General features: G+C 38.6%; 1 protein-coding gene across 1 annotated transcript; it reads left to right on the forward strand.

Moving 5' to 3' along the window:
- Positions 1-812: 812 nt before the first annotated feature.
- On the forward strand, positions 813-17764 carry ndfip2 (Nedd4 family interacting protein 2). The gene is made up of 8 exons (XM_061889844.1): positions 813-1031; positions 10638-10848; positions 11014-11144; positions 11269-11356; positions 12161-12285; positions 12353-12419; positions 16160-16267; positions 16339-17764. Exons 1-7 carry the CDS (start codon positions 1005-1007, stop codon positions 16261-16263), a joined length of 753 nt encoding a protein of 250 aa, XP_061745828.1. The 5' UTR covers positions 813-1004; the 3' UTR covers positions 16264-16267; positions 16339-17764.
- Positions 17765-17837: the final 73 nt, after the last annotated feature.

Here is a 17837-nt window from a genome sequence, read left to right on the forward strand (position 1 = left end):
GTGAGTTTTTCCTTGCCCTGATGTGGGATCTGAGCCGAGGATGTCGTTGTGGCTTGTGCAGCCCTTTGAGACACTTGTGATTTAGGGTTATATAAATAAACTTTGAAAATATCCCTGTGAGAATAGTAAATATTTTACGCCGCCTCTTAAAATAATCGAAATTGACAATAATTGGGAACAAGAAACTTAAAATCTGAACCTAAACGTCCAAATCCAAATGATACCTAACCAAATGAATGACTTTTTGATTGGCAGTGTATGTTTGAGGGTCCGATTCCCTAAAAAGTTCCCTCCATCCACCAATTTCCTACCACTTATTCCTTTTGGGGTCGTGGGAGGCGCTGGTGCCTTTCTCAGCTACAATTGGGCGGAAGACGGAGTAGACCCTGGACAAGTCGCCGTAAAATGTACTAATTATGTACTAATTATGTAAAAAAAAAAATCTATATTAGTTCAAGTTTCTTGTAATTATGATGGCTTTTTTTTTTAACCAAAAGCTTACTTAACCCTGTGGTTAAATATTTATTAGTTCCCTGTGTATTTGCGTCATCTGGTTCATTTTATTGCTCAATGTTCCGGAACTGGCAAGAATGAGACCGATGCCGGAAATGCGGCACTCATACTTTAAAATAAAACATCTTCAAGCGTTAAAACTAAACACAAGGAAAAGTAAACTATTTACACGGGTAAGCCATAACGCATTTGTTTTTATATGAAGATAATTCAGTGTTTGATGACCATTTAATTTAAAAAATGGCGGTATTAGATGTAAAGTTATACGTTTATTTTGAAATATTGAGACGGAAGTGGACAACTTTAAACGCGCTTGAGTCCTGCCAAGATTTCGAGCAACAACGAAGCGAGTGTTATGTGGACTGCAGCCATTACTGTCAGCGGCCGTTTACTTTGTACTCGTTTGAGAGATTGTTAAAAAGTCGTTTATTCACTGTCTGAAGTCATCAAGACAGGTTTTGACGTTTCTTGGCCGGCTTGCTTTTCACAGAATGGACCCAGCGAGCCGATACCAAGTGGTAAGTATCGACACTGTATGGCAGTTGGCCTACCTTATAAGACACAAACAACCAAGAGTGTTCTGTTTAACATTTTACTTTTTAATACAATTAATTGTTATATTTGTTATGGTTTCCTCCATTCGAAAGTCGGTAAGTTTCTTCAATTTTATTAGGGAAACTCACGACGACGTCTCATGTACTTCCGCATATGCTAAGCTAACTTTAGCAACTATTAGCGTCTCTAGCATTATCCTTTTTTTAATGCCAAATGTAGGTAAGATGTAAACATATTATTATAAAGAATGCCATACGCTTACAATCAAAACAAATAAAGGTTGTTCAAATTGATATCAGCATTACCAACTGGGTATTTACGTTGTATCGGATCGATACCAACATTTCCAGTATTGCCCTACACATGTCACTTTAAAGGCCTATTGAAATGAGATTTTCTTATTTAAACGGGGATAGCAGGTCCATTCTATGTGTCATACTTGATCATTTCGTGATATTGCCATATTTTTGCTGAAAGGATTTAGTAGAGAACATCCACGATAAAGTTCGCAACTTTTGGTCGCTAATAACAAAGCCTTGCCTGAACCGGAAGTAGCAGACGATGTGCGCGTGATGTCGTGGGTTGTGGAGCTTCTCACATTGTTTATAATCATAGCGACTAGCAGCAAGAGCAATTTGGACCGAGAGCGCGACGATTTCCCCATTAATTTGAGCGAGGATGAAAGATTTGTGGATGAGGAAAGTTAGAGTGAAGCACTAAAAAACGAAAAAGAAAAGGCGGCGGAAGTGCGAGCGATTCAGATGTTATTAGACACATTTACTAGGCTAATTATGGAAAATCCCTTATCTGCTTATTGTGTTAATAGTGTTTTAATGAGAGTATAAAGTCATACCTGAAAGTCGGAGGGCTGCGGTGAACACCAGTGTCTCTGAGAGAAGCCAATAGAGGAGCCAAGATCACAGCTGCCTTTTTGAAAGCTGCAGGAGGAGGTCACATAATCCACTCAAGTCTCCGGTAAGAGCCGACTTAATATCACAATTGGTTGACATGTGGTAGAGAAACATGTTCGCTTGACCGCTCTGTGTTAAAGCTTCACAACAAACAAAGAAACACCGGCTGTGTTTCGGTTGCTAAAGGCAGCTGCAATCCACCGCTTTCCAACAACAGCATTCTCCCTAATAGTCTCCATTATTCATTGAACAAATTGCAAAAGATTCAGCAACACAGATGTCCAAAATACTGTGTAATTCTGCAATGAAAAGAGACGACTTTTAGCCGTGAGTGGTGCTGGGCTGAAATGTCCGCTCCAACCAATAACGTCACAAGCACGCGTCAACATAAGCGCCATCATTCCGCAACGTTTTCAACAGGATACCTCTAGGCCTACTGAAACCTACTACTACCGACCACGCAGTCTGATAGTTTATACATCAATACGGCCGGGTTAGTTTACTAAATTGCAATTTTAAATTTCCAGCGGAAGTATCATGCTAAAACGTCGCTGTATGATGACGCGTGCGCGTGACGTCACGCATTGTAGAGGACATTTTGTACCAGCACCGATCACAGCTATTAGTCGTCTGCTTTAATCGCATAATTACACAGTATTCTGGACATCTGTGTTGCTGAATCTTTTGCAATTTGTTCAATTAATAATGGAGACGTCAAAGAAGAAAGATGTAGGTGGGAAGCGGTGTATTGCGGCCGTCTTTAGCCACACAAACACAGCCGGTGTTTCCTTGTTTACATTCCCCGAAAGGTGATGGTGAAGCTTTACTATGGAACAGAGCAGTCAAGCGAACATGGTTCCATACCGCATGTCAACCGGCAGGTTTCGGTGAGAAACTTGTGGTATTAAGTCGGCTCTTACCGTAGTTATGAGCGGAGAGCATGCGTCGTGCCTCGCTTCCTGCAGCTGCGGACTCTCTTGCCTCCTCCCAACGGCCGCCCCCGACCGTCTGATGCTTACACCGTGGAGGAGTGGGGGAAAAAAAATCTCAGCCCGGCTGCCTTGCCTCGTCGAGAAACGTGGCTTCCATCGAAGACACTGGCGGTCACCACACCCCTCCGACTTTCAGGTACCACCATATAATCTCACTAAAACAGTAGTAACACAATAAGCAGATAAGGGATTTTCCAGAATTATCCTAGTAAATATGTCTAATAACATCAGAATCGCTCCCAACTGCCCTCGCCTTTTTTTTTTTTTAAGTCCTTCACTGTCACTTTCCTCATCCACGAATCTTTAATCCTCGCTCAAATTAATGGGGAACTCGTCGCTTTCTCGGTCCGAATCGCTATCGCTGCTGGTGGCCATGATTGGAAACAATGTGAGGATGTTAGGAGCTCCACATCCCGTGATGTCACGCGCACATCGTCTGCTACTTCCGGTACAGGCAAGGCTTTTTTATCAGCGACCAAAAGTTGCAAACAATGTTCTCTACTAAATCCTTTCAGCAAAAATATGGCAATATCGCGAAATGATCAATTATGACACATAGAATGGACCTGCTATCCCCGTTTAAATAAGAAAATCTCATTTCAGTAAGCCTTTAAAGGGCAAAGATTATTGAGCAATGCACCCAGGTTTATCAAAATGCAGCAAAAGCATGACCTGAAAAACAAACAACAACGGTGCATGGATGATATGTGATATTAATGGTGTAGTTTTAATAAACATAGTAATATATATACTAATTTCTCTTCAACAAAACATATACCAGCACGTTTTGAGCACTTCCGGAAAGCCCGCGTGATGTTTTCAGGCACATTATTTTCTCTCAGGCGCAGGCTTGGAACTATGCTGCGAGGGTTTGTTATGTAATAATGGACGCACTTTCATTCATAAGCAAATGTGATCTCAGTGCTCCTGATTGTCTGTCTGGAAGTGATTAGTCGTCCCTCGTTTATCATTTGTCAATCTAAAATATAAAAAGTCGCATATTGCTAACACTTAAAAAGTCTCCATGGTGGAAGCGTACTAAGGTGTCCAGTAACTAGCGTGTCCCCATCGTTAGACTTCCTTAATTCATGAGCTTAACTTGATCAGTGTTGGCGCCAGGAATTTTTAAAATGCGGTGCCCGGGACCCCATCAAGTCATAAAAATGGGGTGCCTCAGTAAATTTTTGGAGTCCCTTTTTGTAGCCATTTTGAAAACAAATGATAAATGTATACATTATCCTGTTATATCTCACATTATTTATTTATTTATTTCGGCAATCTTCACATAAAACAAAGAACAACAACAAAAAAAGGAAAAAAAAACACTCATTTGAGCAATGATTGAGCCGAAAGGGTGTAGGTTGAAGCAACGCTTATATAAACCTACCCCATCACAACAAGAACAAGATTCAAAATATATAAAATCTAAAACATGCTTCACTTATAATACTTTTTTTTAAGCAATATATAAGCAACATATATGTAGCACACGTCTCATATACACAGTTTAACATTTAAATCAAACATATACATTTGTACACTTATATATATATATATATATATACACACAATTTATTTAAATTCCATATAAAGTGGTAATATATACATTTTAATATAACCTATATGTATAATTATGAAATCATAAATTGTATTTATATACATATTATATATTATATCTCGATATTTTGCATTGGCCTTGAATGAACACATGATACATATAATCACAGCAGTATGATGATTCAATGGGTCTACATTAAAACATTCTTGTTCATACTGCATTAATATATGCTCATTATAAACTTTCATGCAGGGAAGGAAATCACAACTAAGTCAATAGACTAAAACTATATTTATTAAACAGTTATCAAACAGTGGCACAAACATGTCATTTCAAAACAGAAAGTGCAAGATTGTCAGAGACATTTTAAAACAAGCTATTAGTGCACTTTTGTGCATGATGTCACTAAGATGACATATCAAAACAACACTAAATTAAAGTGCCCTTTTTGTACAGAACGCCACTACAATAGTTTAAAACACATATAGTGCCTTTTTGTGCATGATGTCACACAAGATATTTTAATAACTCAAATAAAAATGAGCTTTATAATAGGAATCAAATAGTGTTCGTCCGTCGCTATGTGGTAGGTTACTGCGGACATTATCTCCTTTTGTTGTTGACTAATTTTTTCATATGGTGTTGATCTGGAAATATTTGCCTCTGCATTTTGATGGTGTGGGCGTGTGGTACCGAATGGAGATGTTGAAATGTGGAGTAAGCACTCTTCATTCTCTAGCAGGTGACTTTTCAAATGACGCTACATACTAGCAGTACTGCTACTTTTTGTAGCAACACTTTTGCCCCAAACTTGAGAAATTACGGTTGTCTGTTCGACATATTCCCAACTGAAGCCAAACCACCGCCAGACAATGGACCCCCTGCTGTTTTTCTTGGGAATTAATTCTTCCTTCATTTGTTACCAGATTCGCACCTGATTTCTCTGGCATTACCACTCGCACGGCTGCGCTAGCATCACAGCTAACGTTACCCTTGCTGCTACCTCTCTGCTCCGCGAGGGCGTATACATATGTGACGTATGTAAGAAGGTGCGCTTGCTGTCTGTGAGAAGGAGAGATAAGAGAGTGGGAAGAGCCTGTAGTGTAAAGTCCGCAGCTAAAAGCAACTGCGTGAGAACGTATACCCGAATATTACCATATAGTCATTTTCTATATTGCACAGAGACAAACCCGCGATATATCGTGTATATCGATATATTGCCCAGCCCTAGGCTGACATAAATGTTACTTAAATCATCCCAAAAAAATAATACAAAAGACAATACATGTTTATGTATATGTAAATTTATTCAGTTTTAAACATTCATTCACTTTCTTCTCTCCTCCATGGATCTAAACTTTACTGCTGCCGGTGTTTTTTTTCAATAGTTTTATTTAATAAGTTGTAGGTGTATTTATTTCAGTATAAAAGTGTAAAACGTTTTTTGCTTCAGTCACAAAAATAATCTTCCTTCGGTGCCACATGCCCACACCAAACATTCAAAATAGTGATTTCTTTAGTTGTGATTTCCTGCATGAAAGTTTAAAATGAGCATATACTAATGCAGTATGAACAAGAATGTTTTGATGTAGACATATAGAATGATCATACTGCTGTGATTATATGTATCATGTGCTAATTCAAGGCCGAGGCAAAATATCGAGATATATATCGTGTATCGTGATATGCCCTAAATATATCACGATATTAAAAAAAGGCCATATCGCCCAGCCCTACTTTGAAGTCGACCAATAAAGTTAAGGTACCAATGATTGTCACACACACACTAGGTGTGGCAAAATTATTTTCTGCATTTGACCCATCACCCTTGATCACCCAGTGGGAGGTGAGGGGATCAGTGAGCGGTGGCCGCTCCACAGTTTTAACACAGCAAAGGCAGTGTTGGTAAAATAAAGAATCAGCGTCTGATTTCATATGCGTAAAAGGACACAAAAGTGTGTTAACGCCAACACTGTTGATGAATCATCATGGCCACTGGGTGTGTCTAAAAAAAAAACATTACTCCACTCCCAACTTAAAGGCGGCATAATCAGAGATCTAGCAATCTGAGTAAACTGTTACCGTCAAATTGTGTCCCTTGTGAAGAAGAGTATTCTTTCGATCTGGAGTTAATTTGCGTATTTTCTTACTAAACTTATTCAACTTTCCAGTTTGACAGAATGAAAATACATGTACTGCAAGCAAATTCATATATTTTAAAATTGATCGACACGGACAGTTTCAAAAACACATATTTGGGGTTAAAACAATCTCCATCCACACAAGTGTAGTTTCCAAACTGTCTTATGTCTACACACAAACACATACATACACCTGCTGTCATGCACACTTAGTCCAATCAGAAGCCTGGAAAAAGCAGCAATACTGACTTGGTGGCATTACACCTTTTGTTAATATGTTTATTTTGATACACTAGATGTACAATGAAATGTACCTTATCTTTAAAACCAGCATGCACTTACACAGAGCCCTGAGAACATTGTGAATCTTTTTTTTGTGTTTAAAGCGTGCGTGTACGCCTGTGCTGCTGACACCCAACACTCCTAGAATAAAAACATGTTTGGCAACATGGTAATATATTACTTGTGCAGTGAAGTGTACATTATTTGTAAAATCAGCATGCACCAATGAGTCGAGGAAACCATTTTGCATATGTTTAAGTGCCCAAAGTGCATGCTGCAAAACTCATGGAATTATAAAGCACTTATTCATAGATAGTGATATCTTACATGTGCAATGAAGTGAATATTGTCTTAAACATCAGTACACACGACATGTTTTTTTGTTGTTGTTGTTCAGTCTCTTTTTAAGCGCATGCTCGGTTGCCTCTGGTTCAATCTCCACAAAAATGAAGCAGGACACGCCAGTTAATTTCATGATCTGTCGTTAAATAAGGACTAAAATCATGAGATAATGTTGCAGCTTTCTTATGAGACATAGTCAATGTTGAGTGAAAATAGCAGCATATTTACGTTCAAACATACAGTACGTCCTCTTATTTTAGTTTGAAGGCAGCAAGGCAGTGTTGTTGAGCTTTGGTAACGACACTGCACAACTGTGACATCATCAGAGGAATACAAGTCTCCGTTTGTGCCATGTGCACACATACGTTAAGCGGAGCGTTTTGGAGCTCTACACTTGGCCCAGCGTTTGCAAAAGCCTGCGTTTTTAAGGACAAAAGTATGCAGATGAGGCCTAAATGCAGATAGAAATATGCGTGTATTAGGTATCCGTGTTCGTGTGGACAAGGCCTAATATTGCACCCCAAACATTTTTTTGGTTAAAATCAAAATAAGTACTTGAATATCGTCTTGACTCATGATTTTTAGACAAAGTTATCCATCAAATTGTACACTGTAAAATGGTTTGTCTTGGAAGACGTTTCGCAGCTCATCCTGCTCAGTGGCCTAGTGGTTAGAGTGTCCGTTAGAGATGAGCGGTTTGCGGTCTCATCCGCGGAGTCCGCGGATAAACTGCGGGTCGGGCGGGTGACATGACGAAAAAATAGATTTTAATTAGATTTGGGCGGGCGGCGGTTGAACCATCCGGAAATATTTGATATGCATGGTTCTGTGAACGGTATCCTTTGCCATTCAAAGAGCCATTTAAGACCCGTGTCATTAAGCGAAGAAGACAATAAGAGACGCTATTATTCTCCTGAATGACTGCTGGTAGTCACCCAGATAATAAGTATTAGGGCGTTCTTTGAAGCTATTGGCTTTGTCGCCTACTACAACATGCACAATCTTTTTGTCAATTCCAGCATCATGTTGTGTGTGGCTTCCACGGCAACACGCACACGACTGCAAGGCATACTGGGTGACACAGAGTACACTAATGGTTGTGATATAAACAATTTCAACACTCTTAGTAATATGCGCCACGCTGTGAAGCCACACCAATTAAGAACGACAAACACATTTCGGGAGAACATCCTCACAGTAACACAACATAAACGCAACACAAAAAATACCCATAATCCTTTGTAATTATTCAACTTCCTGACTATTTTATACACCGCGCTAGCAGCATAAACCCCCTCCCCCTGCGTCGGTAAGGTGGGCGAGGTTGGGGGCGGTGGTATTTGTTGTGTTGCGTTTATGTTGTGTTACTGTGAGGATGTTCTCCCGAAATGTGTTTGTCAATCTTGTTGGGTGTGACTTCACAGCGTGGCACATATTAGTAAGTGTTGAAGTTGTTTATATCACAACCATCAGTGTACTCTGTATCACCCAGTATGCCTTTCAATCTTTAACGTGTAAATGCGGAAGCAGCACACAACTTGTTGTCGGACCAACAATCGGTTCGTACATGTTGTTGAAGGTGTCTAAGGCAATGGCTTCACAGCACGCCCATATTCTTGTTAAAGTTTTTAAATGCATACATCCTGGCACTTCCAATGTGCCCGTTTTTAATTAGTTGTTTCCCTAACTGTGTAGTGTTCAATAGTTTAAACACTACCACCATATAACCTGCAACTAGCTTCATATCTACTTTAATTATTTTATTACCTTAGCTGCACTCATCCTACCTGGCGAAGAGACACTCTTTCCACTGATAAATAGCACCCTTGGTAAGATGGAAATTGTTTTACTGTATTTTGGCAGGCTTTAAGACATAAAAATATCAATGATTATTGATTTCAATCAATACAAAAAATTTACATTTAGATAGTTTTCAGCCATATCGCCCAACCTAGGATGTAGTGTAAAACAAAATACACAAATTTTGGATTATTTTGTCAAAATACTCTTAGTCATCTTCAGATGGGACATTCAACAGGTTGTTGGATTGGGTCTGACCAGGAGACAGTAGGCGTTATAAGTGACCAATTCAAAATAAATGTGTTTTAGTCTGCTTTAGCGTTTTGGTAGACAGTGAAGATACACCAACACAGAAGTCATCAGTTTATTCATGCAGATTTATTATTTTGTTCATGGCAAGGCTGATGTTATCTTACTTTACTTTGGGTGCTCGTCACTTGTACATTAAATCTTATACAAGAAAGGCAAATTACTTTAGTCCGAGTTTCTTTTGAAGATAAATGACCGTGCATCGCTGTCTTTGTGTCCCTACGATATACAGTGGGGCAAAAAAGTATTTAGTCAGCCACCGATTGTGCAAGTTCTCCCACTTAAAATGATGACAGAGGTCTGTAATTTTCATCATAGGTACACTTCAACTGTGAGAGACGGAATGTGAAAAACAAATCCTGGAATTCACATTGTAGGAATTTTAAAGAATTTATTTGTAAACTATGGTGGAAAATAAGTATTTGGTCAACCATTCAAAGTTCTCACTGACGGAAGGAGGTTTTGGCTCAAAATCTCACGATACATAGCCCCATTTATTCTTTCCTTAACACGGATCAATTGTCCTGTCCCCTTAGCAGAAAAACAGCCCCAAAGCATGATGTTTCCACCCCCATGCTTCACAGTAGTTGTGGTGTTCTTGGGATGCAACTTAGTATTCTTCTTCTTCTTCCAAACACAACGAGTTGAGTTTATACCAAAAATTTCTATTTTGGTTTCATCTGACCACATGACATTCTCCCAATCCTCTGCTGTATCATCCATGTATCCATTTTGGTATAAACTCAACTTGTCGTGTTTGGAGGAAGAAGAATACTGAGTTGCATCCCAAGAACACCATACCTACTGTGAAGCATGGGGGTGGAAACATCATGCTTTGGGGCTGTTTTTCTGCAAAGGGGACAGGACTATTGATCCGTGTTAAGGAAAGAATGAATGGGGCCATGTATCGTGAGATTTTGAGCCAAAACCTCCTTCCATCAGTGAGAGCTTTGAATGTTTGACCAAATACTTATTTTCCACCATAATTTACAACTAAATTCTTTAAAATTCCTTCAATGTGAATTCCTGGATTTTTTTTTCACATTCTGTCTCTCACATTTGAAGTGTACCTATGATGAAAATTACAGACCTCTTACATCATTTTAAGTGGGAGAACTTGCACAATCGGTGACTGACTAAATACTTTTTTGCCCCACTGTACAACCAGTGCCAGAGCTCGGCGACACCCTTAAGGATTGCGTTTTCATGCCAACCCTCTTGTCTTCTCTTCCAGCTGCACAATGAAGACGACTCCTCTGAGACGTCTGTCAGCGAGCAGCCGTCGTGCTCCGCAACACAAGCCGGAACGTCGCAGGGCCAAAACCCGGCACAGAGCAGCGTGCCGCCCGCCCCTCCACCAGATGAGGTTCTAGGAACGGGCGGTGCAGATGCGCCGCCGCCTCCTTACGCCTCCATTGAACTGGGTGCGACCGCAGCAACTCCTGGTGTGTATCGAACAAACCGCCCTGTGCACCACTTTTTCGTTGAACATGTAAAAATAACACGTCTTGTGGTCTAAATTCCTCTCGACTTGTTTGTAGGTTTCCTTGACAGCGTGGCCGCACAATTATCTGAGCTGCCTAATCGCGCCTCCTGTTATTTTTCAACAGAAACAAGTTTCCAAAGCGACTTCCCAGTACCGCCGCCCTACAGCGTGGCCACCTCACTGCCCACGTATGACGAGGCAGAAAAGGCCAAAGCTGCTGCCATGGCCACTTCCACTGTGGAGGTGATGTCACGGGTGAGGAGACACACTGCCATGCATCGATTCTTACTGCTTATGCACGTGTGCTTTTAACAGGAACTGCACTTTTTTATATATATATCTATTTTTTAATGATTATTTCTGCACATATCACCAACAGGATGATGAATTCCTTCCCAGAGATGATTTCAGCGACACTGATCAGCTGAGAGTCGGGAATGATGGAATCTTTATGCTGGCCTTTTTCAGTAAGTCAAAGACTGCACCTGAACAGTAACAACAAACCAGATTTTACTCAAGTCTATTCAGTTTTTGACTTAATTTCACAACATTACTGTCATACTAAAATTGCAGTAAATGTAGTCTTAAAATACAATAGATAAGGCATCTTTAACTAATAAGGCTGTGAATCTTTGGGCACCACACGATTCGATTTTTGGGGGTAACGATTCGATTCAAAACGATTCAAAATTAACTATTTTTAATGACATTGGGTGCCAGTTTATGATTAACTACATTTCTCCATAAAATACATGACAGCTTTGATACATTTCTATATTTCTGAAAAGGAAATATGGGTTTCTTTAATTAAATTCTGCCCAAACATTTGTTAAAGTCAAATACAAATAAGGCAGCAAGAGAAGTATCCCACACTTCTCCTTTCAAAAGTAAATCTGTACAGCAGATATAGGCATCTATCAATCAATCAATCAATGTTTATTTATATAACCCTAAATCACCAGTGTCTCAAAGGGCTGCACAAACCACAACGACATCCTCGGTAGAGCCCACATAAGTGCAAGGAAAACTCACCCCAGTGGGACGTCGGTGACAGTGACAATGCATTAATAATATGATTAAAAAAATAAAAAAATCCCGTCAAGTCTACGTATGGAATTTTGGGGATGTAGTTTACTTACCACACCAACCAGGTTTTCATTTTATCGCGTCACACGTTACGGCACTATTGTGATAATTTTGTTACAGAAGTACAGCTTATGTTTCCCTTTCTTTGTCCTAAACTCTCTTCATTGTATTTTGTCTCCCTCTAGTGGCCTTCCTGTTCAACTGGATCGGATTCTGTCTGTCCTTCTGTTTAACCAACACCATCGCAGGACGTTACGGTGCCATCTGTGGCTTTGGGCTCTCCCTCATCAAGTGGATTCTCATTGTCAGGGTGTGTGCATGCCTGGAGTGTAATGCGTGTACAAAAGTGTAAATAACATGGTTATTTGTCTCTTCAGTTCTCCGACTATTTCACCGGCTACTTCAATGGCCAGTACTGGCTCTGGTGGATCTTCCTGCTGCTTGGTGAGTTCTGCTAATTTACTTAGTTTTACTGTTTAAGTATTTTTTGTCATATCTCTTTCACACCTTTTTTAGGATACAATTGTTATTCTATTATTTTAGTCATACCTGCTGTGTTAAAATATACATTTGACACTGTATTTCACTATTTGTATTTTGTTTTATGTACAGCACTGGTCAACCGGAGTTGTTTTAAATGTGCTGTATAAATGAATAAACTACAATTTAAACTTTGATGAATATTCCATATATTTCTGGCACAGATGCACCGATCAGTGTCGAACAAATTTTGATTAAGGCCTTTTAATCCCAATCACAAACCTCGATCCCCTCTGATTGCCACTGTATTTACTTTTAGTCTTCCGGCTGTCAAGTGAAGTGAAGTGAATTATATTTATATAGCGCTTTTCTCAAGTGACTCAAAGCACTTTACATTGTGAAACCCAATATCTAAGTTACATTTAAACCAGTGTGGGTGGCACTGGGAGCAGGTGGGTAAAGTGTCTTGCCCAAGGACACAACCGCAGAGACTAGGATGGTGGAAGCGGGGATCGAACCTGCAACCCTCAAGTTGATGGCACGGCCGCTCTACCAACCGAGCTATACTGCCCCACAAGAGGCTAGCAGTTATTTATGTCTCCATACACAATGTAGAGCCACTCCCTGAGTTCATAATAATCACCTTTTATTACGGCAAATAAATTGCATTTATTAGTATCTTATCTAACATTATCACCGGAGGATAAGGCTAAACATGTGACACACCGGGAGCATCCCAAGAGCAGGCATGAAATAAGTGCTTAGTAAAGTTTAAGAAGAGTAGATGCAATTGCGTTACAGCACGAAGTAAGGAGGTATTAACAGGAAATTAACAATTAAATTAGTAAGAGTCGAGAGTACTGGTTCTCAAACATTTTCCATCAAATCCCCTCTCAGAAAACACTTGGCTCTCTAAGTACTACAGTGTCAACCAAAATTAAAATACAGTAGCGTCGTAGGCCAAAGTATTCATTAAAAACAATGAAGGGGTATAGAAGTATATTGAATTTATTTGGCCACACAGTTTGAACAGTAACAATGTCTTTGAATATAGAAAAAAATAAAGCACTGTACTTAAATAATGAATCAAATATTTGGTGTACCACGAGATGGAGCCTGCGCACCGCTAGTGTTAAGTGGACCACAGTTTGAGAATAAAAGGTCTCGAGCAGGGGTGTCAAACGTACGGCGATTAGTTTGCTCAGTATAAAAATTAGCTGCATTTTTCTTTTTACCAAAAAAACTGCTGTTCTAAATTTGTCCACTGAATCTTGCAATAGCAATTCAAGTGAAACCCACGTCACACACGACACTGTTTAAAGATAACGTGTCAGCTGACTTTATGCGCTCTCTGGAATGGCTGGCGCTAGATAGATAGATATAGTACTTCATGATTCCTTCAGGAGAATTCCCTCAGGAACATTAAAACTCTAATCAGTGCAGGTGCAAGCAATCAGCTGCTTCTGTTGTGGCTGGCCACAGACTAGGACAGAGTAGGACAGTATCGAGGCACAATACCTTTTTTCATTGTAAATTATCACTCAACAGATAAAATAACGAAGCGGAAAGATGCAAGGACTTAAGTCAATATGACCATCATCTTTGTACTTTGGGAGTGCTGCACGTAACACTTATTGGTTGACTGTGCGATGCACACCCTGAACTCCATTGTAAAAAATGTGTTTCTACATATGTTGATTAATCTGTTTTATTTTTATGCTTAAATCTAGCACGTTCACTTTGATTAGGCTTGTGTTATGTTGCCTTGATTTCGTGTATTGTGTCATTTTGATAATAGTTTTTTTTATATTGTAATTGTAATATTTCAATGATGATGAATTATTGTGTAGTGGCAGTTGCAGATGCCTCAAGGAAACACTCGATAACTTTTCCAAACACGTCTTAAATGAACTGCCAACATGAGAATGCTAAACAGGAGGTGCTTAAAGTGTAATGGTTTTGTAAATATACTGAAACAAAGTCTTAGTTCATTATGTTTTTCATTGTGGTTTTTGAAACTGCATATTTTTTTCCTCAGAATTTGTTTCTCTGCTTTTGGGCAAAATGAAACAAAGAAGACAACCTCAAGTTGTCTTTATTTTTAAGTTATAATGCTATGATTTTACCAGCCCAGCCCACGTGTGAATAGATTGTCCTCCATTCAGCCCCTGAGCTAAAATGAGTCTGACACCCCTAGTCTAAAGAGATAAAACAATATAGGATAATGATAAATCCATGAAACAACTGTTGGTTGTCGGCTTTTTTTATAGTCAGTACACAACACGTAATGGGAAGGCGGATCAATCAAAAAATTGGTAGTGTTGATAGAAAAGTATCAGTATGTGATTGATATATTTTTATATTAAACAAGGTAAAATATATGTTAGATTATAGGGCAATGCGCATATTGTATTGTGCACTTATATTACCATATATCAGCTACTGTGTGGAAGTGTGGGGGAACACTTATAAGATTAACATAAAGGCATTGTATCAATTACAGAAAAGAGCTATAAGGATTATTCATAAAGTAGATTACTTAGAACACACTAACATTTTATTTATTAACTCTGGACTATTGAAACTACAGGAGCTAGTAAAGCTACAGACAGTGTGTGTCATGTTTAAGGCTAGAAGTAAAACATTACCAGCAAATTTACAAAAAATGTTTTTCATCACTTCTGAGAATGAAGTGCATAGAAGAAAAGGTCATTTCAAACAACAATATTCAAGGACAACTTTAAAACAAATGTGTACATCAGTGGTGGGGGTAAAATTGTGGAATTCTCTTTACGAGATAAAAAACTGTAAAAATATATTCCAATTGAAAAAAATATATAAAGATAGAACAATAAGATCATATGGACAGCTATAAGTGTTTACATTTTGTTTTTTATTTATTATTTTACTTATTTTTTGTCTGATTTTGTATTTGCTCTGTATCATTCCGTGAGGTGTATATTATTGTATTATTACTATTATTTTCTTGGTTTGGTTTATACTTTATGCAGTTTTGCACTTGTGTTTTTCTTGTGTTTTTTGTTTTTGATTGTTTCATTACATTTGGATATATGTGTCGGCTTAAATGATATTCATGAAGTAATATAATGTTTTATGTCAAAGGGGGCAGGAAATTATAAGATTTCCTTCATCCTGCTCCTTCTCAGGAGTTGTGTGAATTTAAATTGTATAATTCTGATATAATTATTTATCGTTTTAAATGCACATCAATGAATGAGATAAATAAAAATGAAAATGAAAATATGGAGTTGATTTTTTAAATTTCTCAAAATAACTTTTCAGTTTTTTTGTTAATGTTTACAAATTTGGGAAAAAAACATCCCTGGACACAAGGACTTTGAGGGCAAACAAACTTAAGGATAAAAATAAAAAAAAATAATAATAGGAGATATATTTTTTTACTTTTGTTTAGTTATTGGATACTATTGACTTTATTTTGATCAAACAGTTGTAACATAGGACCCCCAAGGGAATAAGCGGTAGAAAATGGATGGATGGATGGAGTTGTAACACAGAATAATAAGAAACTAGTGTTGATATTCTCAATAGCACTCCCAATAAATACATTGAAAAAAATTACAGTTAATACATGTGATTGGTATCAGCCGATCTCACTCAGATGATTTCAACCCGAATCAAAACATCACTCATTTTTGCCATTCTTTCCTTCTCATCTTTTGCAGGTCTGCTGCTGTTCTTCAGAGGTTTTGTCAACTACCTAAAGGTCCGCAACATGTCCGAAAACATGGCCACCACGCACAGGACGCGCCTCTTCTTTATGTACTAACAAGGTACAAGAAAACGGGACGTGCACATTCCGAATCAGTCCGTAGACCTCAACTCCGTTTGTGATCCTCAACAGTGTTCGCCGTGCCGTTCCCCATCACCCCCCCGCCCTCAAATGACCTGCCAGGACATTGTTGCAGTGAAGAGAGGAGAAAGAAGGGCAGTAAGAGTAAATGTAGAGAGAGAAGTGTATTTAAAATGCATGGCAAATACTAGATCTAGATGTAGGTTTAGAGTTGTGCCGATAAGCCAATATCAACCAGGATGAAGTCTTACTCCAACCAGGGTGTTGACCCCCCCCCCCCCCCCCCTACATTGTTCATAATGTCTTATATTTCACTTAAATTGACTTTTATAAGTACATATTAGACCAGGTCACATATTGTATGATGGCTCGCCACACAGGACTGAGCATGTATCTTCTTTTAGGCAACAGCCAGTTGAATTGGAACGAGATCCAAAGGGTGAACAAAAAGCATTTTTAGCACATCTGAGCCAAACTGTCATATGCAGACATTTATATCGGAGAAAAGCTGCACTTGTTTCAAAAAGGAATCAAATAGAAATGTAACCATAAGCTCAGGCCACAGTCCTTAAAATAAAATGTCGAGCTGCTCAAAGAGGTCTCGTTTAGATGTGGTCAAAATGCAGCATTTTTATAGCACTATGCAACCCAATTACTTAACAATCATAATTCTGGATTATGAAGTCCTGTGATGATGATTGTGATCCAATGCAAACGTTGGGCAATACAATGAAACGAAACAACGTGACCGGCCATGCAATACTGCAGATATTTCTCTGCGGTTTTCTAGCTATATTTAAATTTCCTTCACTTCTTTCAATGGAAGTGTTCTGTGTTGATGGGAGCATCTCGGGTGATATTTGCTAGCCTGTTGGAGAGCGGCGGCAAAGTGTCGTTGTTTAGGGTTCACAAACCGTGCGAGTTGAGTGAGACTGGACAAAACGAACCCGTCAACCTGGAAATCAAATGTAAATACCAGCTTAATACCAATTCATGATATTTGCACTTTGGACTTCTGTACAGTATAATTTGTGAATCTGCTTAACTTGATGTGGTGGTAGCGAGGTTTAAAAAAACAACAACAAAAAACAGCCTTCCATGTTTTTGGACTGGAATTCTTAATCATGCGAAATATTGTGCTGTTTTTTTTTTTCTCATTTTCTTTGCACTTTTAGCTTTTCATGTTGATTTTTGTCTTCTCTTGTCTCTGAATTATGACCGTTTAAGGTATTTCCAAACTTTCTTCTTTCCCTACACCCAGCCTTTTTCAGCCATATCCAAACTTGCTGCATGATTTAAGTGCTTGAATGAGTAGCAGGGATATCAGGAGCCCACAGTTTATTTACAAAGCCATGAACCAGTTTAAAGAACAAACATATTGAATTACTTTGGAAAATAGTCTTACGGTTATTTACTGTTAACTGGAATTTATTGATGTGTTGAAAAATGCCAATAAAAAAAGCAACATGTACTATAAGGTTTTTTTTTGTTTGTTTGGCCTCCTTAAGTTATCATTAGCATTAAAGGCATTTATTACTGTCATAAAAGAT

Source organism: Nerophis ophidion, linkage group LG27, assembly GCF_033978795.1.
Source record: "Nerophis ophidion isolate RoL-2023_Sa linkage group LG27, RoL_Noph_v1.0, whole genome shotgun sequence".
Taxonomy (NCBI): Eukaryota; Metazoa; Chordata; class Actinopteri; order Syngnathiformes; family Syngnathidae; genus Nerophis; species Nerophis ophidion.